The 24,754-nt window shown below is 37.5% G+C and overlaps 1 protein-coding gene across 1 annotated transcript in view; it reads right to left on the bottom strand.

The window, feature by feature from the left end:
- Window positions 1-24,754, bottom strand: part of LOC124156361 (hemoglobin subunit gamma-like) — a 40,107-nt gene that overhangs the window by 1,019 nt on the left and 14,334 nt on the right. The window contains exon 2 of the mRNA XM_046530889.1: window positions 1,320-1,545. Coding sequence (XP_046386845.1) covers window positions 1,320-1,545 — 226 coding nt within the window. The remainder of the gene's footprint in view (window positions 1-1,319; window positions 1,546-24,754) is intronic.

The raw sequence follows: 24,754 nt of genomic DNA, 5'->3' as shown, positions 1-24,754 counted from the left end.
TATCGGAACCACCCATCCGGTTGAATCACTGAGTGATCATGCAATGCGTGCTATTTGGGGTTTCATTATGAAATTACTTCGTGGTGAAGACGTATCTATCCATCACATGCATCCCAGCCATCAGTCCAAATATTGCTCCACCGTATTGCGTTTCTTACAACGTTTTTCTTAACTTACTTTCGTGTCTCTTTGTCTGTCTGCTTGTTACGGTGGAATTTTGCAACTCAACTTTAACATACTTAACTACTAGCTAGAGCATTGAAACTTTATATCTAGCTCCGATCTTGATGAAAATGCATATTTATATGCTTTCTGTCATGAATATGACTAGATTTCAACTATTTTAAAAATTTTATAAAATAAATTTTGTATGGAAAATTAATTTCACATTTTGCCACCGGTGCCGCTGCAATCACATTTCAGCGAATTTGTTGTGTGACATGTTGAATGTTTTGCAGCATGCAAGCGCATGTTTCAGAAAAATTTAATAAAAAAATAAATATTTTATAAATCTTAAATTTGAATTTAAAAATTAGAAAATAATATTATTAAAAAAAAATTTAAAAACAACTTTTTTCTCGTCAATTAAAAAGTAGAAAATAAATTTCTCTGTCCATATCTGAGTCTCGATATGAATTGTTGCTCAAATGGTGACATACTTTATGACACTCATTACGACCAAAACACTATTTAAAGGTTTGTAGCAGATTTCTTCCTCCTCATCTAAGGGCCAGCCGAATTATCTTGCTGGGACATAAGATCATCCTTGAAACATTCAATACGAGAGTTTATGATTTTTGATTACGCCATTGGAGGTGATGTTCGGTTATCGGCCAAATGGAATTATTTCCAGAAGTTTTCATCTAGGCTGATTTTTATATTTCACATTGAGTTTTTGGACACTTATGAAATTGTGAAATCCACATGTGCCATTAAATTATTTTACTTTGAGGAGTATTTATTGTAAATGCTGATGGGTTTATGAAATAATTTCTTTCTTTACTACTCAGAATATAATGCTTTTGTCTCTAGACCTAGTTTATGATCTTTTGCACGTAGTTGAAGAAGTCTCCTGATAATCTCTGAAGGCTTTCTCAGGAAACACCTAAACGGATTCATTCTCAAGTGCAGTTATAGTGCGAATATTCAATTGAGGAAAAGTCATTGGCCATGACTGGGATTGAAACCTGTAAATTACGTATTCGCGGCAGGAGATTGAGACAGAACAACTAGGATTTATAGAATCATGAAGGGTGTGTGAAATTTGTACTTTAAAAAAAAAAGCTCCACCTTTCTGTGACGCCTTTGTTGAATCTCACCTGGAAGGCTTTGGGTTCGATGTTCCTGCGTCCGTGGTTGCATCCGACTTTGTGTAGCAGCTCGACGAGGCACTCGGGGTCGTGCAAGTTCTCGACAATGTTTTGAATGGAGTACGCGACGGTAGTGGCGTGTGCCTGGAAGCGTTTGTCTTGCGGAAGGTCGCTTCTCGCCACTCCGGCGAACGACTTGAACATCTTCTGGTACTCTGGATGGGCAGAGAAGAGCCTTTGAAGAAAAAAATGCACAGGAAAGATGAGTACTAGGAAGATAATACCACTGCACTGCCAGGGCCGGTTTTAGACATTTTCTAGAGTAAGCGGACAACATCCCGGAGCCCACACCTTAAAAATAACCTGAGAGGTAGTATTGGGATTGTCTAAGGATACATTTTATGATAAATACAAGTACCTTAGGAATGAGGGTTGAGACTTAAATATCAGCGCAAACTTATGACTTGCTTGCTCTTATGTAATGAATGTGATATTTTTAGGGCTTAAAAACCAGCGCTTAGGCGCCCTTTTTTGCTTGGCGACCTACCCGGCCACGCACTTTGCTTACCGATTTAACCTTAGAGTGGTGACGTGAATTTTTTGGTTCATGAGTGGTGACGTTGGTCTCCTGGACCGATGTGGTCTCCTATGTTTTTAAGATTGAGTATTTCCTTGAATTAGGTTTAAATAACGTAATTGCATTTGTAATTATAAATATTTATTTCACAATTTCACTGCAAAGTCAATGTTTTTGAAAATTTATTCATTTGAAAGTTAACAGAAAGAAATATTTGTACATTAATATTTTTTAATTAGTGCACCAAAAAATCCGATACAAGGTATTGATAATTAGCAATAGGTTTCATTTACATTACATGCCAGAAATTAAAAAAGACATTCAGTCGTACATAATTAGGAATATTTCAGAAATATCAATGTCAAAAGAAAGCTTCTGCATTTTGGCATATCACCTGTCGAATAGCAAGGTTACGTGTTCAAGGCAGAGAAATGAGTTCCATATTTTACTAGAGTATCGCGTTTTACGATATCTCTTACTGTCACTATTTACAGCGCCCAATCTAGTAGGATTAGGAGGTAGTTCTGATGGCGTAGTGGTCAGTAGTTCATTTATCCGCAAACGAGTGATTCGTGGTATTTTTTCCATAATGCACGATTCCTAAGGCGTTTTTCAATCAGGGATAATGCATTTCCTTCAATAAATTTACGCCGTACAAACCTTTCTTCTACACAACCATTTGCCAACGACTTCTTGGTCTAGCACAACCTATCCACTACATCTACTCCACCTTTTGTGTCGTTGTAGGTCAAAATATATCAGGTTTTTTTAGTTGCATGAATAGGAGATTTTAGGGGAGGCACGGAGGCAAGTGCCCCCCAGACCGTTAAGGAATATGCAAGATTTTTTATGCGGTCCCATTATCGTTGCGTTCGTTTAGTATTACGAGGTATCCTTGTGCCCCTCTCAGAACAAAATCCTGTATATGGCCTTGCTTGTGCCCCCCTCCCCCCCAGAAAGAAATCCTGGATCCGCCCCGAGTTGCATGCGTTGTTAATGCATCCACTTGGTCATTGTGCATGCTTGAAATCAAGAGAACATTTTTCCTTTTCTTGGCACGAACGAAACTTTTGTATAATTTCTCTTAAAACCAAACAGACATGATTTCACTTTGCGTCCCTTTTCTTGAACGAATTCTGGTGGTAAGCCGTGCTTATTTTTTCTGATTGCTGAATATCTATCAGCTGACTTCAGTGGGCACAGGCTCTCAAGAAGCTCAATTCTAGTGATCCAGTTGTCCATGGTAACGTAACGGTTAGTGTAATAAATTGGCTTACACAAGCGTTCAATCACGGCAAGTGCTCTACTCTCAGTTTAATACGGCCCTTCGAGTTGTTTTCCAACGTAAACCTCTAAGTTGGACGTTTAATGCATTTTAGCATCGCAGAGAGCAAATATTTTAATTCCATATTTGGCGGGTTGATGTGGTATATACTGGCGAAACCCGCAGCGATCTCTAAATGCCTCCAACTTCTCGTCTATGGCAACTTTCCGACTTTCACCTGTAATTTACCTCACTCTATGTCTCAGGGATTCCTCAGATTTATTAGGGGCAATTGCTGAAGGGAGTGTTTCTTGACTTGCAAAGGAACATCCTGGCTGAGAGTCTTTATCAATTCCTAGAGCTTTTTCTTTTCCGTCTGAATTATTGGAAATTTTTAGGTGAGAGCTGTAAGTAAAACAGTATTACCAGCAGATTTGTCCCCTATTATACTGGCTATTCTTCAAATTCATAGTAATCTTTGCGATCATTGCCACTTCTCCTTTTATGGTCCTTCTTTTTGTTGTATGATTTTTTTATGGCACCAAACTTCCATCTCACCTGATCACTATTCAGCTGAAAGTTATAGGTTATAATTCGTCTCAGTAAGGTGTTTCATCTTTGATTTCTTAATAAAAAAAGTGAATTTTCTTCTTGATGAATAGCCATTATCCATCAATCAGACATCAATCTATCACACTTAAGGTCTTTTCATATTACACGAATTAAATGTTATTAATTAATATTGAGAAATCGCTCACCTTATAGGTTAAGGTGCTAGAAGAGTTTACATCCTCTGCCACCTTTTGCCAAAAATATTTATTTCTCTGTGTCTTGTCGTTACTGATATCTCTAATTTCATATGCTGTTAGAAGGGCTAGAGTGGCTTCTTTAGTGGGGTCATTCCCTGCCAAATAATCACAGCTCCCAACCTGACCGTCTCAGATTTGCTTGAAATTTGGTAGGAAGTTGAAGCACATGAAACTGTGCTCATACACAAAATTTTACCCCTCAGACATACTCGGTATTCATACAGCAGGATTGCAAACATGACAAAAAATGCAAAATTTTCCCTCGCATGCTCTACAAAAATAAATCGTAACTTAGCTAATAATTGTGGTAGAAACTTCCTGTTGGTCTCATTTTAAAGCTAAAAGAATATGGTTTCTGCAAAAAATGTTAGATTTTAAGATACCGATATTTTTTATTCCGAGGTCACACCATGCGACCTTTGACCTCGAGTATCTAAAAAAAATGTATCTTAAATTTTATTCGGAAAAAATATGTTAAACAGTTAAATGCATTCTATCTTTGGTATATATTTCATTTTGGGATGGCTTTCGGAACAGGAGAAAAAAATCGTGAAAACATCATACTTCACATTCAGCGGAAAAACTTAGCATTTATGTATAGAAATTACCTGAATAGAATTGAATTATGAATAGAATAAAATTTAATGCTCTATACAACACCCAGGAAGCAATATAATCAAAAACTAATTAGTTCCTCCTCCTCTGAAGTGCTTCTTCTGAACTCAGAGTGTCGAAAGCTGTTAATTTGTAAGTTCGCCCAGTTGCAGTACATGGATCGACCTTAGCGAAAACTTGTTCACTTGGAATATTAAGAATGCATGGCTGGTGAGGATACACATATGATGGTGATGGTCCTTTGGGATGTAAGAAATAGACCAAAACTTCCTGTGATGCTACATTCACACTCATGACAAAACCTAACCACCACGCAACACTATAGACACAAGTCACAAAACCTTTTTATTTCTTCTAGAGACAATGTTTCTTGTGGAATATTTATTTCATGCACATCACTGGTGGTGTCTGTTGAAAACTTCTTTATTATTAATTAGTGATGGGTCGATTCCAAAATTTTATCGATTCCGATTCCGATTCTGACATTTCGATTCCGATTCTACGGATACCGATTCCATCGATTCTGATGCCATAGGCTTCAAGAAAAATATCATTTAATTCCAGGCAACAAGAAAACCACTTATAAAAATATTACTCTGTGAAAGAGTCAGTTGACAGAAGCATCTTTCATATCATCACTATGTAATTAAATATAATAGCTAAATTTCAAAACGGAACATACCTGAAAAGTGTTGTTACATGATATAGGTATTACTTAAGAATATTAGAACTCATGTTTAGATTTAAAATAAAAGTATCTCCTTTAATATCTATCTTTTATTGATAATATCTCATCATTATCAATAATGTCTCACAAATTTAGTCTCCTTTTACAGGCTTTAAATTTTTTCTCAGAAAGCAAAGTATCTTCACTCTGTCAGGATGAAGTCTGTTGCATTTTACTTCAAATATTTTTCCTGCTGAACTAAATGTCTTTCACTGAACACAGGGGATGGCGGTATGGCAAGAAACCTCTTCGCTAATACTTTCAGCCTTGGGTAGGAGATGCAAGTCTTCCAGTATTTCCCAGGGAAGGAATTTGGTGGTGCATTCATCTCTGATAAGTAAGCTTCCACTTCAGCTTCAACAGTGTTGCTATGGTGACTTTGGGTACTTTTCCAAATGCATCACTGTATCTTGAACATATACCTGTCACAGGCTCCCTCGTCTGCATTTGCTCCTTCGGAATATAATAGGGATTTCCAAGTAGCACTTTTTGATCTCGAGTCGAGTTGAAAATTACTCGCGAGTATCGAGTCGAGTATGATAATTTCTGAACCAGGCATATACAGCAATGAATACTACAATATATTCTACTCCAATTTTCTATGATGAATGTCTAGCCTAATGTAAGGAGGAAAATACAATGAGGATGGTTGATGGTTATTGTCAGAAGAAGGAGATAAATGAAAATTAATGTGTCTTCAACAGTTCCGTAGGGACAATTGAAATTAATTAACCCCAAGTAATATGTCGACCATATATATGTATCCAAACTACAAGGGAGAGCCCTGAGTACAGTAATTTTCACAGCTATAATAAAGATTACATACAACGTATATGAATCATGTAATATTTGGCCCTTTTAAATTCTCAAGCAGAAAAACCATTTATTCTACATGCTCAGCCAGCAGCTTTTGACGTCTCCATGTTACAGTATTGCTGCCTGCAGAAAATGTCCTTTTGCTACACACTTGTGTGACTGGGCAAGTACTTTCCTACCAAAATTGCAAGACTTCGGAGACTTTGGAATTTTTATTAAAAATTATATCAACGATTTTTTTGTATCTTGAATCTTCCTGGAACTCAAGTGGACGAAGCGAACAAACTATAGATCTAATCTTTAGCTTTGTAGAGCCAAAAAAATTCTATACTTCGCACGTCATTTAATCAACCTTAAAATCTCTTGCTGTTTTTAAGTTCAAGAAAGAAACTAAATGCTACAAATGAGTATCACATCGGACGGACGCAGTAATAAAAAAGGCTAAAAGTGCCTTGTGTTGTGAAAACTCCCCCTTCCGCGCGTCTCACCTCGGTGAAGGTGGAAAGGGAAAAAGGGTATCGGTTGTCGCCTTTCACGAAAACAGTTCATTTTTCTCTCTATCATAAGCATGCCGACTTAATCTCTTCACTTTACTTCAATACCCGAGCCATATTTCTTATGCGAGGGGTGGTTCCGAAAAATATCCAATCTTTAGTATTTTCACTGGAGTAATGTGCTTAATGGTCTAGTCGATCTATACATAATCCTTTTTAACATCCTCAGTTTAATGTTTTAAGTCAATGAAGACGATTATGCAATTTTTAAATGACGATTTTCAAGACTAATGTTTTAATAACTTGAAAATTCGGCCTCAGTTACCGAGCCTCAGAGTTCCGCGGCGTGTAGCTCAGCCTTGACGCGCGATTGAAAAATCGCTCTTATTTCCTTCGTTGAAAACTTTTTTTTCCGAGATTTCTAATTAGTGCTCTTTAGAAATCTCTACTTTATATTGTAATTCAAATTTTCCGAATTATATTTTTCGTAAACGAAAGATAATGTCTACTTTATGTCAAATTTCACGTGAAAAACGGGTCGGCCATTTTGCGTTGTAAAAGCAGACAGATGAGAGCTAAAATCTTCAAAAGTAATTAATCGTAGAGGGCGTAACTTGGTGGAAATCCATAATAGCACGAATACAAGGATCAAGAATACAAGAATAAATGAATCTGCCAGTTCATATTATAGTGTGAAAAATTCATATGAACTGGCAAACCAGCTCTCACAACAAGTGCTACAACATAAGTGTTTATTAGTGTCGTTCGATGTAGTTAATCTATTCCCGAGCATCCCCAGGAAGGAAGCTTTGGAATAGGGAAGTGCACTAGTGTTTCAAATGCACCAAACACATTTTTTAAATTAGAGTTCAGAATAACATAATGTCGTAAAACCACAGTTTAAATCCTAATAGTGAATAGTTGATTCGAGATGACCGTCTGAAATATAGAAAAATTCAAAGGCCGCGAAAACGGGTGTCCATGTTGAATATTGGCCGTGACGTCACAAGGCAGTAGCAGAAGGCAGCTTCTACACCGTTTAGTTCTACCACTATTATTGCATAGAAAAATTACAGAATTTGAGGGTATCCGTTTTTTGCTGTCATAAAATATCTTCAGATTATATATGTGGCTGCTTCTCTTTTGAGTAAACGACTTCATCATTGCGTAATATATTAATATTCATTTACGTGTCAACTTCAAGTTTGGAAAGAGTAGTACGAATAGCACATTGAATCTTTAATAAATGCATGATGGCATTTATTTTTCGCTGGGTATATTTTGGCACAATGCCGTTTATCATGCCAAAACTTTTTTTGTAAGAACCGAGTCAAACTAATAAACCTATTTCAGACGTTTACTGCAAGACTTATTCGTTGCGTATGTATTCACGCCGGCCGGAACATTCGCCCTTCGCTACTAGAATCATGGGATGTTAGCCTTATTTCCGAGCTGGCTGGTTGTTGCAATGGTTCGCTGTCCAGGATGGGTTCAAGAAAAGATAATCTTGGTTGGGAGAAGGAAAATTCCAACGATTTATAAATGGTATACCAAACTTTGATGTATTTATGGTTACTGAATTTTTGAATAAGGAGGACAGGTTCAACGCTCCATAGAAATGCGAGACGTTAAGGCTAACAAGGGGAGACCGCGTACCTTGCTGCATCTTTTTCAATTAGGGCGTTAGTTAGGCTGTAATTAATTAATTTTCATGCGTTACTTTTTACACGTTATATATAAATTTAAAATATCCACCATAATTCAATGGGTCGGTTGGGGTAGTGGTAGTGTGAACGAGTCGAAGGAGATATGTAACCCGAAGGACAGTGGTTCAAGCCTGCGTCTAGGCATTATTTTTTGTTGCCTTCATTGTGATCATACGGCGTCTAGTTTATCATTAATTATAATTTCAGCAATCATTGACATGTGACAATTTTTTTTATCGTCATTATGGCGTTTAGGTATTTTAGCAGTGTCATTACAAACGCCGAGATACGATGACTACAAGGGTTGGTGTGCGCTAAGATGTTAATTTTTTCTTTGCTTATACTGACCAACTTCCACATTAAAAATGAAAACCACTCTTGCAAGAGCACATACCATTAAAGGCTCGCGGCAAGCAACAATATGCGTACAGGCATAATTAATAAGAACACAAAGCGAATATAAAATGCCATATATCTCGAACACTTGTAATTCACATTACTCCAAAGGGAGTTTACTTACTCAGTACATACCTCAGTACCTTGTACTCAGTACCTACCAGTTTACCTCAGTAGCTGTGCTAAAACAACCATTCTGAAATATAATTTCAACTAACAAATAGGATGAAATAAAAGTTGATAACCCTGGACCGGGCGCGCTGGCGTATAAAATACGTCAATCTTTGAAAACCAAGGATTTCGACATTGTACGTACATTCTGGGCTATAATGGTCTCGTGTATTCTTACAATGTACTTTGACTGCCTATATTGCGAGTTTTCAAAGTCCGAGGTATTGTAGCTAATTTTTTAGATCAGCAAGATGAACCCGTCACCAGTGGAATACAAATTACGCCGCGCGACCTGCCGTGTACCTTTATATCTGTATCACCTATAAATGTACTAATTTCAACAAATAAAGATTAACTTTAACAAAAATCGTTTGTTATCATATATGCACATATCATGGGCAAAGTACGTATTTTGCCCGGTCGTGTAAAAAAACAGTCGCGCCATAATTCTTTAACCGAACTACTTTCAGTTTATAAATTACGTAGGTCTACGCGGAAGCTGCTATATTTTGACTCAACACACTTTCTGATGTGACTGAGGTACCTATTAAGTAAATTATTATAATATAAATATCAATTTGATCTTACAATACCTTCAAATGATCTTCAAAACAGAATATCATCGATAGGTAAGAGTCAGGAGCAGCCTTGAACCATTTATTCCGTATAGCTTGTGCTTAAGGCACGGGAATGAATATCTTCTCCAGGCTTTTGTTTCGACGTCGAGATGAAATTTGGAACAAAAAATCATTTATAATTCTATTTTGAATTCATGTTTTCGGTACTAGACGACATTTTTAGGAAGCAAACTCCACCGATTCCCGGAAACTCTCGCCGCGCTAAAGAAGGCGACGGAATACAGCGATACTCCACTGGTGACTACTGCCTTGTGACGTCACATCTCAATCAAGATGGAGGCACTGTGTTTCAGCGCAACATGAAATTTTCCGACTTTCAAAACGTTTTAAAGTGCATACCCCAGATGCAGAAAATAAAAGTGACTATACTAATGTTTCTTTTTTAGGCTAAACTTTCAAATTCAGCAATAAAAAAAAATTAGTGCACTTCCCTATTAGCAGAACTAACCCTCATCAAGGCAGGAACACCGTACCCAGTGACTAGTGAATTGTGTGACCTTCTGAATTTGTGCACTAATCAAAACAGTTTTTTTTTTCTTCAACGGCAAGCACTATAAACAATTAGATGGCTTCGCCATGGGGTCACCTTTGTCCCCCATTCTAGCAGAAATTTATATGGACAATTTCGAGAGAGCCCTGTTCTGTAGTGAAAATCCCCTACTCAAAAACATAGTAAAATGGTACCGATATGTAGATGATGTGTTTTGTGTGTGGCAAGGTACGTTAAGACAGTTATCACAATTTCTGACAGTGCTCAATTCTCAGGATAAACATATCAAATTCACCATGGAAACTGAGAAGGAAGGCGTATTGAATTACTTGGATCTCTCCATAAGAATCATAAACCATAAGTTCGACCTTTCCATCTACAGGAAAGAATGCTTTTCCGACACTATCATCCACGAGAGCTCCACATTCCTATGTCGGAAAGTAACATAGCGAATGAACTCCGTACCATAAAGGACATTGCTGTCGACAATGGCTACAAAGAAAAATTAGTGGATACCATCTTACGACGAAAAAGAACTCAGATGGCAAGACGACTATTATATAAAACGCATAATCCCCCGGAGGGATCTCCTAAATGGTGCCGGATTCCCTTCCTTGGGAATTTGTCATTGAGAGTGCAAAGATTACTTCCCAAAGAAAAAATAAGGCCAGCCTTTTACAACCACAGCACATTAAGGAGCATGCTGGGGTCACCAAAGGATAGGGATATCCCGGAGGAACGGAGCGGAGTATATCGCCTAAATTGCGCCGACTGTGACGCGATTTACATCGGCCAAACAGGGAGGAGTTTTTCCATCCGGGCAGCCGAGCATCAGATGTGTCATAGACAGGGGAAGGATCACTCCCAATTTGCAAAACACCTTAATGACATGGGGCACATTAGTGACTTCATCCCTACCATTCTGCATTTTGAGAAGAAAGGACGGAGATTAGACGCTTTAGAAGAATTGGAAATTTTAAGCCACAGGGACTCATACCTTGTTAACGACCACCTTTACCCTTCTCGCTCCCCCCTCCTCCACTTTCCCCCTTACTCATCCACCCCTCCACCCACCCCACCTACAGTGACGCCAAACCCAGCTCCAACCCCAATCCTTACCTCCCCCTAACCAACGACTCCTGCTATATATATATTCTGTCAATTTACCTAAATCTTCACCTTGATAATGTTACTCTGTAACGAAACCATGGTCGGTGCTAATAAAATATTATGTGGAAATAGCAAAGTTCTTGATCCTTGTATTCTTCAAAAGTAATTGAAAGTATAGGCAAAGCACCGGGTCAAAGGAATATTGCGTTTTTTATTCCATAAAACTCACACCAACGCAGAACCACCTGAATAAATTGAAATATTTTTTGAGGAAAAACGATATCTCGCGTGGCATTGAAAAATTGGTCATGTTTGGGCCACTGCATCTCACTAAATGGTCGTATTTATGTATAAATATATACCTGGTAATGATTTATGAGTATTTACGCTAAGTTTCATGTCTCTATCCCCAAAAAGGTCATTTTGGACTTTATTCCAGCTTTTTCCGATTTCGGACCAGTGTGCGCCGGGTAGGAAGACGATCGGCCGCCGCGGCTGACGTAAAGGCGCCCACGTCGACAACTATAGTGTATTCGGCAAGCTGAAACTACCAGGCCAAGGCATTAGAATGACTTATCGGCTTTTAAAACTGCATTATTACATGAGTTTCATGATAGCGCTTCCTGTCGCCAGACTGCTGGACCTACTAGCCTCGAAAGCTCTGTAACCTTAACTACTCGATTCGACATTCGTGATGCTACTCGAAACGCTCGCGTTGAGTACCAAGTACTCGACTCGATTCGAATGTTCGAGTACTAGCGCATCGCAAGATATTTGTTTTGTTATTACGATTACGTGGCGCAAAAATTCGAATGACTGTTGGAAACGCGGTCGTATAAAAATTTGTGGTTTGAAGTACTACTGGAATCGGAATCGATTTTTCACTTTGACAGGTACTCGTTTTCGATTCCGGTTCTTGGTCGAGAATCGAGGAATCGAACCGACCCATCACTATTATTAATTCATTCCTTGTTCCTGGAATGAAAGTATGAAATGTTTGAGTTCCAGGTATTGGTCTTTTTTTCAAGTCGAGTGTGTAGCATCCTCCCAGTTTCCATTATTTCTTTTTGACACACATAAACGAAGTTCTTATTCTTAATATTGCCTGTTGCCCAGACAAACGATTGTCTTGGAGTCATAATTTGATTATTATAGATACGTTGTAAGCTTGCACTAGTGGCTAGCCTCTTCAGAGTTCCACCCAATCCATCACATGAATTCTAGCCATGAGATGTGGCAAAGAAGTGCCACTCGGCTGGAATCCCAAATTCAACCTGGTGTTATACCAGGTTTGAAATTTGTTTTTCCTGTTTTTGTATTGGCCTGCACACACCCCAATTCTTAGGGCGTAGAGAGGCAAATTTTGTACTGTTCTGTCTGTTTGAAATGAATGTACACTTCTGCAAGGTTGTTTAAAATTAGCCTCTTTTGTATTTGTTTTTTCACACCACCCATTTTAACACACACAAAGTCTTTTTTGCCAGGAATAATTCTGCTGACATCATCATTGGCGTAAATGCTCTTCACAGTCTCGGAAACATCTGGATCCATGCTCCTTCCTGGTTTAGGATTTGGTGTTGACAAAATCCCACGTTCTTTTACTAATTGCTTTGCTTTTCATGTCATGTGGTTACTTGCTAGTGGAAATTCTTGCTCGATTCTTTTGATACTCAAGAGTTTAGGAAGACGGGTCAAAATTGTTACTTTCTCTCTTTTCATAGTAGTTTCTTCAAAATTTTCTTTTAGTTGTTGCAAATGTCATCACAACTATGATTGTTAGGCACTGATTCTTCAGCTGGAATCGGAAAAATCTTCTCTTTTACGACTTTTGCAATTTTAATAGCTTTCTTTCTGCAGTATGGCTCTTCCTTTATTCTCTTCCTCTTGTTAGGTGATGCACCAATACTACTCAGACTTTCATATAATGTTTATATAGCAGATTCAGTCCTGAATGTGCTCAATTCCATATCACTTTCTTCATCAACTGATATGCTTGGTTCTTCATGAGGAGCATAATCAAATATGTTAATTTCTTGCTACAGTTGTCACAAATCATTTGTTCACAATTGACATGCGATAGTTTTCCTACCATCCATGGTAGCACTTTCCTCAATTGTTTTCTGCTGCATTATGCCCTTTAATGTCAAAACGGTTGCAGCACTGTGTGTCTATATACTTCTTATCCATTACCACACACTTATTTAAGTTGTCAATTATTATACACACTAATGTAAGTAGTCCCTTGAAACACACGTGAACTCCACAGAAGCTCGTGCAAGACTTGAGCTTGCTTACCTGACTAGTAGTGCACTTACAGAAAGAGAGAGAGCTAGAGAATTTTGAACTTGTGTGATTGATGTTTTATACAGGAAGAGCATAAAATGTCAAATGAAAATTTAGCGTACAATTTGTACACAATGTACAAAGGATTTCCAGGTTATGGTGTGAATGCACAAATGGTATAAAAAATGTGTATGTTGTATAAAAATTTGGCTTATCACAATTTGTATGCAATGTATGCTTTGTACACAATATGCACTACCGTACATTGTATACATTTTATGGAGACACAATATATGCATATACAGTGAGTTCATTTTTATGCAAATGTACGTAAAATGACATTGTACAGTGTACACATCCAAAATGGAAATTGAGTATATTGTATACAATGTACTCATGTATGCTTTAATATACAAAAGCATATAAATGTATGAAAATATGTACATTGTACACAGCCTGTTTAGAACTTCTGTACAACTTTTTCATTATATTATATTATATATTATTTTCAGTCATAATTCAATAATTTTTTACTCCTGTTCCCAATGCCATCCCAAAATGAAATTTATACCAAAGATAGAATGCATTTAATTGTTTAACGTATTTTTTTCCGAATAAAATTTAAGATGAATTTTTTTAGATACTCGAGGTCAAAGGTCACATGGTGTGACCTCGGAATAAAAAATATCGGTATCTTAAAATCTAACATTTTTTGCAGAAACCATGTTCCTTTAGCTTTAAAATGAGGCCAACAGGAAGTTTCTACCACAATTATTAGCTATGTTACGATTTATTTTTGTAGAGCATGCGAGGGAAAATTTTGCCTTTTTTGTCATGTTTGCAATCCTGCTGTATGAATACCGTGTACGGCTGAGGGGTAAAATTTTGTGTATGAGCACAGTATCATGTGCTTCAACTTCCTACCAAATTTCAAGTAAATCTTACACGGTCGGGTTAAAAATTCCACTTTTCTGTGATGATTTGGCGTGGAATGACCCAGTGAATGAAATTTTGGTGTTCTCTACTGAATCATTACTAGGGTTACTAGTTGGGGGATTTCTATAGTCATTTAATGAATTTACAACTGCAGCTTCTAAAGTTGAAGGGGCTGACTTGGGAGAGGAAATCGGTCAATGGTTTGAATGTATTTTATGGAAATGGCGGGTGTGTGCTGTTTCATCTCCTGCTCTAGTTGAGGTGGATTAACGACAGATTCTGTATTTTCTATAATTTTTATCTTACTCCTGACACAAGGCTTGAATTATATCTTGCCGGATAAGTCGCACAGACGATAACCTTCCACGCCTTCTTTATAGCCCAACTCTACGCACTTTTTGGCTCTTGTAACAAATTTTCCCTGCTGTTGGGATTTCGGCACCCACGCCCAAGCCTGGCACCACCCGAATACCCGTAGACGTTCGGTGTCGCTCATCCTTAGTTTTCTTCCCATCCATATCTCCAATGGTGATGAGAAACTCGGTGAGGATGTTAGGCTCCTATTCCTAACGTAACACGCTGTTCGCAAAGCCTCTGCCCAGAAAATCCCAGACATCCCTGACTGTATCAACATGCACCTAATCACGCAACACAGTGTTTGATATGTCCGCTCTGCAAGTCCATTTTGCTGCGTAGTCTCTGGTGTGCTCTCTCTATGAAGGATTCCTTGATCGGCCAGGTATTTCTGGAACTCGGTTCCAGCGTTCTCTCTTCCGTTGTCGTTCTGCAGTTATTTTATACTCTTGTCATGCATACGCTCAGCGCTCGCTTTAACCCGTCAGTTCCCATGCTCAGTGGTTGTAGTATATTAATATGGTCATTTTTAGCTAAAAACATCTCTATTAGGTAGTTAGTTATTTTTTATGAATTTTTACTTTGGTTTTGAGACAGGAAGTGTGTCACCCTCAGGTGGCGTTGGGCAATTAGCTTTTTATTTTTGAATGAACGGAAATATAAGACGGTTTTTTTTTTCAAGTTTATATTGAATTTCACTATCCATATTTCAAAACAAAAATTTATGCATTTTAAATTATTTTAACTAATTTTTTTTCGTCTAACACTCATGAAATACGGGGATGAAAAGACATGAGATACTTATTGAACCTAAATACTGGAAAAGTGATTGTTTCCTGAATTTTTTTCTCCCATGGAATTCATACCAGCAGTGAATATGAAGGCCAAATTTGTATTTTGTGCACATAACCCTTGTCCTCTGGTGGCATTCAGGACAATGACATTGAGGACAATACCGTCTGACATGTTCATCTACATTAACAAAAAGCCTAACTTCAAGGGACAATTTTGCTACCACAGCTCCTCGTGCAGTACTTGGTGTAGGTAAGTAACCGTATAGTCCACAGTTTACCTACACAATACTTCTTCTGAAGTCACAATACGAAAATTCTTCAGTCATACTTCCTTTGAGCACTCTCCAAGCATTTTGGTAGACCGCATCTAGCCCAAAGGCAAACTACCACTTTTTTCCCTCTAGCTGACTCCAAGGAGTTCATCAGATCTATCCACTCTCCCATATATTTACTGTATTTACTTAACGAATTTGTGAAGCATAATTGAATTCTAGGTCTTTTTCCCAAAACAACACCAATTCTGTCCACTGGACTCCCGCTATGGCTGTTGGATGCAATGGTAACGATGCTATTACCATGCCACTTCACGACATAAAGTTCACGCGTGACTTTCAAAGAAAACGAGCTTCTCCTTCTTTTCGGCATTGGAAATGGTTTTAGAGGACATTTCCCAAGCCCGTTTTCTCTAATTGTGGCAGTTCCACCTGTGTTTAGGTCTGTCAGCCTTGAAATTAGAAAAAGCTCGAAAAAAAATATGAAAATACATATTTTATGGTCTGAAATTTGAAGGTACTCTACTTTGCATTTCCAAAACTACAGCACTGCTAAACTCAAACTCCTGTTGCAGAGGATGCTTCGCAGCTTGCACTTCTTGAAAGGATACAAAGGAAACTAGGTCCCTCAGTCTCTTTGCATGAGACCGTAACTTTCTCCCAATCTCGTGATATATCAATGCTATGACTTTTTATGTATTCATTTCAAGTTTCACCGTAATCATTACATGACGGCCTTTACAACGCTAACAATGCGCAGCGCTAACTCCCATTTCCTGGATAGGGACCACCGATCTACTTATGGGAGCTTGAATCCGCGACAAACCGTAAAAGTTTTCCATGCATGTGCTGCTTAGGGCTATTCGGTCCATAATAAGGAACTATTGTTTATTGTGTAGAAATATGTGAGGATGTAACATATTAGAAAATTTCATTGAAATTGTCGTATAACAATTTGAAATATTCATGGAAATTTTCGAATTTATCTTCTGTCGGCAAGTTCATATGATAACAAAAGATATATATACTTTTGGATTTCAAAAAACCTGTTCCGCCGTATACAATAGTAATAAGATCATTGCGGGTATTAAGACTTCGTTCTCCAAAATTTCCGAATGGACTTCGAAGAGATAAAGCCTGTTATCAGTAAGATGACAATGTCTACTTTCAATTCCTCTGATGTCAAATTTAAAGTGTGGCTGCTAAGCAAGGCATACAAGTTTGGCATTCAAACAATGTGTGAAATAATTTCGGCGCGACCGTAGTTGGACCCCCTGGTCGGCGCACGATAAGTTTTTTGAAAAATATGTAAAATTACTGCAAAAATATAATTTAAATACCTAATTTTATTTGTACTTAAATCAAAAAGAAATAATTATTAAGGAATTTATAATTTTACAGAAAAAAAACAATAAATTTGACTTCGATTTTGGACGATTAAACCTTCTTTCCCTTCTTTCATACACCAATCTAACACACTTTTGACTGTATTCAGGCAACAATGCGAAATATCCGCTAGAATATTTCTCCTCTTTCAGAAAAAATTCATCCAAATTCTTCTTATAATCCACAGATTCCATTGAAATCATGCTCGAACGCTTTATAAATGGGCCACTTCGATAATAAATCCGGGAAAAAATTCATTAAAATGTCTCTCCCTTAAAAACATTCTCATCCAATGGAGCCCCTGTTCTTCCCCAAGGGCCGATGTTTGTTAGTGGGTGGATTAGCATTGTACTCATATTGTGGCCGCTGTTACTTTTCTAAATAACCACCCCTCAATAAATTATTCAGACAGCATGGTGTTATGATCAATGTTTCGCTTAATTCAGGAGTCATCGATATTGGTGGATAAAACACACGAAAAACGCTCTGTCCGCCTGAGATATTACTATGTTGTATGGCTTCATTATGTGTTTGTGTAATCTAAACCCATAACATTGTGTAATCTTCAACGATAACAAGGGGCGAAAGCTTATGACACACGGGAAGTCTTTCATCTGGCGGGAAAAATTTTCCAGATAGAACTTATTTTCCCATATTTCATTTATTGAATATTCCACTGTCCCCTTCTTTTCCATATGATCCGGCATCTATGGTGTCAACTTACAATTGGCGTCAATCATGGCTAGCAACACAATAGAAAAGTATTCTTCGAATGATCCACTAGCTTTTGGGCAGAATATACTAGCTTGTTTTCCGTCAATGGGGCACAAACAATTTGGAAAGTTCCATCTCTCCCAAAAATCCAAAGAAAAGCTTATCACACTTACATAACTGTATGAACAATCGAAAAGCAAAGCTTAGTGACCGAAAGGTTTCGCCTGTAGGAGGACACCTAAAAAAAAAGCATTCCTTCATTAGTTGACTAATTAATATTTTATCACGGCATTAATTTGAGATGTGAAATGTGAACTGCAAATTCAAATTCTGATAAGGTTTATGAATGCAGTTCTTTTCAGGACACAAATCATTACTACTGAGAGAGATTCAGGAGATGATTCTGATTTCCGAGCCCTCGCATCAGGAAGAAGGCATCGATATTGTGCCATTTGGTCTAAGAATCTCAGCAATACCTCTATCAATAATTACGAAGAAGAGACAAAATTCAGGCGATTCAAGAGCGCTTTTTCCAGACTCCGATAACACCGAGAAGTGTACGAAATTGAGGAAGGCAGGTAGTGGTACTTCAAGTCTGGCTGAAAATTTTGAAGAGAGTGAGAGAGAGTAAGAGAGGGATTGGAAATAATTGAAGACATAGAAAACAATAAATAAAAGACAATGAAGTTGACCATTCCATGAAAATCATAGCTTTAAAAATAGAAAAAAAAAATATCCCCACAGTTAATTGCGAAGGCACAAGGTAGCAGGAGTTAATCGTCGTCCGTTTCCACTATGCTCCTAGCCTACCTCTAGACAGGCAAACAACTACTGAAATGAATTTTGTGCTCAAACAAATGTTGTCGGCCCCTCTGGCGTCTTGCGACCGGGACGCTCGAAGGAAACCACCCTGCCGCGGCGTCCAACCCCGACGACCGAACTCGGAAGCGGGACGCCCCAGCGAAACTAGACCTGAGGGAAATTTAGGCTTCGTAATTGAAACATTTGGTCGATAATCTAAAAAGTTTTAGCTACTCGAAATTTCAAGTGACAGCCAACGAAAAGCGGACTCATTTGGTCTCTTTAGTAAATAAGTGCAATAGTTTTTAAACAAAAATACCGCCATAAGTGAGAGGACGGCTTCCTTTATAGTTGTGTCAGCGGCCGCGAGAGGGACGAGGTGGCTCCGATGCAAATGCCATCTGACGGAGGTTATCGGCACTAGTCTCTGTTGTGGTTTTGTCTCCTTTGCGTTGTTGAGATGAATTGAGTGGCGCGGTATCTGGAGTGCCCATAGGATTTGCCTTTTCTTTGGTATTCCTTTTTCTCTCCTGAAAGGTGAAATTTGCATCTTGAATGGCGTGTATGGCAATCTATAATTCAATGAGACTGTTTTGAAACGTGGATTTATTTTACTCAATTTCACGGAAAATTTGTGCTGCCAGTGTTGGTTTCAACACGTATTTCATTGTTATTATACCCACACAGCACATCGTTGCCAGAGGACGTCCGCTGCGCGTCCGTCGCGTCCTCTCAGTGTCCGCGGATTTTCAGGACAGCCAGAGGACATCCGCCGGCTGTCCTGGCCATCCGTCCGCACACTGTCCTATCTTGGATGTCCAGCGGACGTCCAGCTAGTGTCCCATTATGCAGGGTTTCGGAGTTTTGGTTTCCTCTTAAAACACTCACCTCCTCAAGGAGGAACTCCGAGAGAAAGTCTCGAGATCCTCCTCCGAGTAGGGAGTATAGGAGAAGGGAGAAAGAAAAAAAACTCTCTCTCGTTTCTGAAGCCAGAATACTTCCTCCCGATCGAGGAAGAGGAAATTTTTCGTGGAGGAAGAGTTATTTTGAGGATTATTTTAGGTAACCAAGTGTAATCCTCTTGTTGGAGTGTGGACTCTGGGAGGAAATTATAAACTATTTAACGAAAAAAAAAATTTGACATTTTTACCGCTTCTATAGTTTAAGAACAACAAATGTACGCTATTTTTAAGTTTTACATTGTTTATAACAATTAATTAAGTTTAAACAAAGTTAGCAACAATTTAAGTAACATTTACGAGCGTTAAAAATTTCTACATGCCTTACGGGTTAAACAACAACAATTGAACGAACTTATGACTCTCTACATTATTTATAACAATTTTTAAAGTTTTAACAAATTTAGCAACAATTTTAGCAATTTTCAAAAAATTAAAAATTTCCGCATGTTGTACGGTTGAGAAGCGTTGGATGAACAATAAACCCGTACTCTTTCATGATTATAAAAATTACTTAAATTTAGCAACTTTTACAAAAATTAACAACAGGAATAATGGAATTTATCGATTTTTACTGAAATTTTATATTATGTACCAATGTCCTGCCGACGTCGCGTAGCCGTCTCGGGGACATTCCATTCCTGCAGGTTAAATGAACTATTTCAACTTATTGATTAATTAATATTTACTCTCTAGGGATTAAAAAATCTCAGAGGCGATTGATTGGAAAGTATTTTAATGAAACATAACGCTTTAAATTCATTTTAATTTTTAATGGTAAGAATTCTCCTAAAATTATCACGGCATCGATGGCCTCATTCCCAGATTAGACATTGTAATTGTCCAATTTAAGGATAGGCAATAGAAGGTAAGTACTGCCGTACCTTTACTTTATATTGAAATTCTAGTTTTTTTGGTGGCGAACGAATTTTGAATCTACCGCTACTCCGCGATACAGATTTTCCCATGGTTCTCCACATTCCTCCGTTCCTCCTTTCCAACAGAGGAACCGGAATGGAACACCGGAGACAGCATGGTGGTTTGGCGGTTACAAAGATGCAGCTACATGTATTCCAAGTAAGTTTGATGTGACATCCAAATAATTTTTTCTTGGCGTTCACTGTCGGCAGTATAGTGTTTCCGCATGCTACTTATATTTCTTATAACTCAGCCTGTAACATCTCGAGGAAAAATATGGCTCTGCTTGGAACAACATGACCGTCTCGGTAAAACCGTTACTTGGCAACTAAAGGTAGCGTCTTTTTCCGTTGTTCATGGTGAAATTTTCGCTTATGTTCCTTGTTTACATGATATAATTTAAAGTGGAAGTTCTTGTACTATAGTCTCTGTACGCGAGAACGTATAGGAAATAATGTAAGTGCTAGCGTATAAAATAGAACCTGTTGTTTTGATAACGTAGGCTACGGCTGAATTTGTTGTCCGAACGGTCCGTTTGGTTCCGTTCCTAAATCAAATCAAGTAGGGTTCTTGGCAATAAATATAACTAGGAATTGACCCACATCTCGTGATATTAAAATATATATATATATATAACTAGGAATTGTACTTACGTGTAACCGGGGGATTTTGCAACACGCATATATGATTAATAGGTTTCACGTAAATTATTAATTCTTTGAAATCGGAGTACACCGTGTGATTTCTTTTGATATGTATATTCACGCACGCATCGAAAAAGAACATTAATGTTATGATAGGATGTTAGAGCGTAGGTTTCCGCGGCGATGGTTTGATCTCTGCATTTCTCCAGGGTTTTCTTCCGCGTCAGATTGTTGGTTGACAACAGTTTCGCTGGCTATCCTGCCAGCGTCTTCAGGTCGAAGGGTTATGGTAGGATATGGCGATTAAGGTTATGATAGGATAACCACCAATGTTTAGCCTTTTTACAAAAAGTTTTTATACTCTTTATCTGTTTGATGGAACTAGGTTAATAATTAAAGATTTTAGGTCCTAAATAAATAAATGATCTATTATGTCAGTAAAGATAAGGCTTAGGGATTAAAAAATTACAATGCCGACGTAACTTTTATAGCGTTTAATATATTTTTTCTGCCCAACTTTGCTAACCTACTAAATTATAAACTAATTTAACTACAAACTAAGTAACTGTGCTATTAGTCATCCATGCATTTAATTTAGTGGAAACTATAGGACGACTGTAAGAAACTTGGGATGAATCTAAACAAGGTCTAATTATAAGTGATATATTGTGTAAACAAACCTTACGGCTATGTTACATGGTTCATTTATTTGCTCAAACTGCTGCATGAAATCTTATACCCAGAAAATAGAACTTGTGCATCTTTTCGTACAGCCATCGGTACACATTTTGGTGTAGAGTATCGTGAACCTGATATATTTACCTGGAGGCATTTACTGACTATAGCTTTCATGTAGTGGAGTTGAATAAAAATACCTTATCTGTATTTTATTTAGTTCCTATTTCTATTTATAAGTTTGTATGTCTCTCTTCTTATAATTGTCTGTATACTTATTTGTCTTCATTCTTTACAGATGTTGCTCTGAACCAGGACGATACAGCCACCAATTCTAGTGTGGAAGTTACAGTGAAGAGTTGGCTGGAACATGCTAAAGCAAGGCATGAGAGAGAGGTGTAAGTATTCGTTTGATTATTATATAGGTTTGGGCAAGGAGGAATAATTTTGGTCTGGATACTTTTTTCGCAAGTTGCTCCTGTTAAGGGAGCTCATATAAAGTAAATTTAAATAATTATTGAACATCTTGTAATACAAGGTTCACCCTTCCATGCTAAAGGTAGAGAAAATTGTATTGTTATGTATTATTTTCAGATGCAGATTCCACTACCATGTAATTCAAACATTTGAAAACAATTTTTGTTCTGCATATGGGAGGTATAATTACCAAAAACATGGTTGAAAAGGATCTCATGCTCTATAAAAGTTCGATGTATAACACCTGTAGAACTTAAGAATGGGATAACTTATTCAACAGGGATGGTAGTTGCACAGTACTACAGAAGCTACTATTTTCTAGTAGCTCTAGCTAACTAAGATGTTTTGAAGTAGGTGTTGTTGTAGGAGCTTTAGAAATTTCAGTAGCTCACAGCAGGCTTTAGCTGCTATTCACCTGTTATGTCTCTGTCGAAATGTGAATATTGCCAGTGAGCTAGGTTTTCACTTTTGCCTCGATACCAGACTACATTAGAAGATCTATTTTAATTATTAAGATTGGAAGAATTCGGAGATCTAAATCATGGAATGGCCTTAACTACAGCAAGTTTTTGCTAGTTTTTCAAAGTTTCTATTTTTTTAAGTTGCATCTCGGCCAATGCAGCTAAGTGGTTTGTGTGCCAAATCAGTGTGGCTGTTTTCACACTAATCCCAAGAGATCTAGTCCACTTAAAATTCCTCCTTTAAATTTTCTAGTTTCCTTTACTCCTATATCATATTCAGCTCCTCTGCATTAGTCTTCCTTAGCTCCAGCTTATGTAACACAATTCACTCTAGTGTAGTCATAATCTTCAAGCAGAGACCAATTGTTCAGAAATATTATCCTCCATTTGAATGCTTTTTCCAATATCTTTTTCGAGACCTCTACTTAGCTGTCTGGCAAGGATGGATCAAAGAATTTTTTTCTAGATGGTGCACCAGGGTCTAACAGGCAAACAGTCTTCTCATATTTGGGATTAAAATCTAGTTCAACAATTGTTCTATGAAAAATGTTCTTAATCATAATGTATACATTACTAACATATTAATATTTTTACTCAAAATCTTTTCTTATTTAAGAACAAGAAAAAGTTAAAGAAAAGTTTGTAAAATGTATTCAGCCTGTAATGGACAGGTTTCCTAATTTTGAAACCTTAAGAATGTTAAACACGTGACTAATAAGACTGTAGCGTCCTGTCTTATGTAATCTGCTTGTTACGTACAAGATACAATTTCTTGCTACAATGAAATGTTTATATACTTCATTATTACAGGAGCAGTGCAGGAGAGCATGACCGCTGAAAAAGATGTGGAGGTTGCCATCCAAAACTGGCTAAGGCACGCCAAGGAGCGGTTGCAGGGGAAGAAGAAAATTTAATAATATGTATGTAGTTTCTTGCATTGTATTATTTTAAGAAGCCAAATAAATATTGTGCATGGAATTGATGCCTTATTTATTTAAATTCTTGTCTGGACCTATTATTTATTTGTATCGAACAAAATGCAATCCTAACCTAAACGTGTCCTCAAGGTGTCCAGAGCGGACAATTTCAGGTCGTCCATAGGCCACCTTTTTTACTGACATGCGGACTTGCAGCGGACATCATTTTGTATGAATTCGGCTGTCCGTAGGATGTCCATAGGCCACTTGGCGGACAATCACCGGATGTCCGAAAGGTGTCCGTGTGCTGTGTGGGTAACTACATAATTTACAAATTTCTGTTACAATGATATAGCAGTGTATAACCCATGGTCATCAAAATATTGCCAGTATTTCGAGTTAAAATCAAGTTCCAATTGAACTTGACATTTTGGTGCTAGATGAATATTTATTAGCGATTGTATTGTTTTTAAAAGTTATATCGGTTTTCAGATTGATGTGTGTGAAAATAATTCTCTTGCTGATACACTCACTTAATTTGTGTTGCTTTCTCGTGTATTATAAATGGTTAATAATGACCTTTTTATCCGCCACCGACATGCAATATTACAGGATTATGTATCCAATATCGATGCATTTAATGAATTAAAGATGTAGATAGTGATTTGAAATTCTCGTCTTCTTGCTGTCGAAGAATTCATGCTCGAATCACTGAATACTAGTTAAAACAATTCTGTCATTATTTGTTATATAGCTGAAATGTTATGATCTTCTTCATATAGTTTGTTAGGCAGGTGCCTATATTTCAAGTTCTTTTAACGATAGATTTTATCGAATATTAAATGAGATAAATAAATTTCCAGTTTTCCGAATGTTATAGTTATGATCGTGTGGTGGAATTTCCTGTCATTTAAGTTTACCCTGGTTCGGTTCTGTCAACATAAAAATTCACCATATGTATAGAAATCAGCCTTGTAATTATTTATTCAGCGTATTCCTATGTGCACAACACCATAGATTACCTACCCACAGCCTTGTAG

Source organism: Ischnura elegans, chromosome 1 (assembly GCF_921293095.1).
Source record: "Ischnura elegans chromosome 1, ioIscEleg1.1, whole genome shotgun sequence".
Lineage (NCBI taxonomy): Eukaryota > Metazoa > Arthropoda > Insecta > Odonata > Coenagrionidae > Ischnura > Ischnura elegans.
This window is presented reverse-complemented; position numbering and strand designations above follow the sequence as displayed.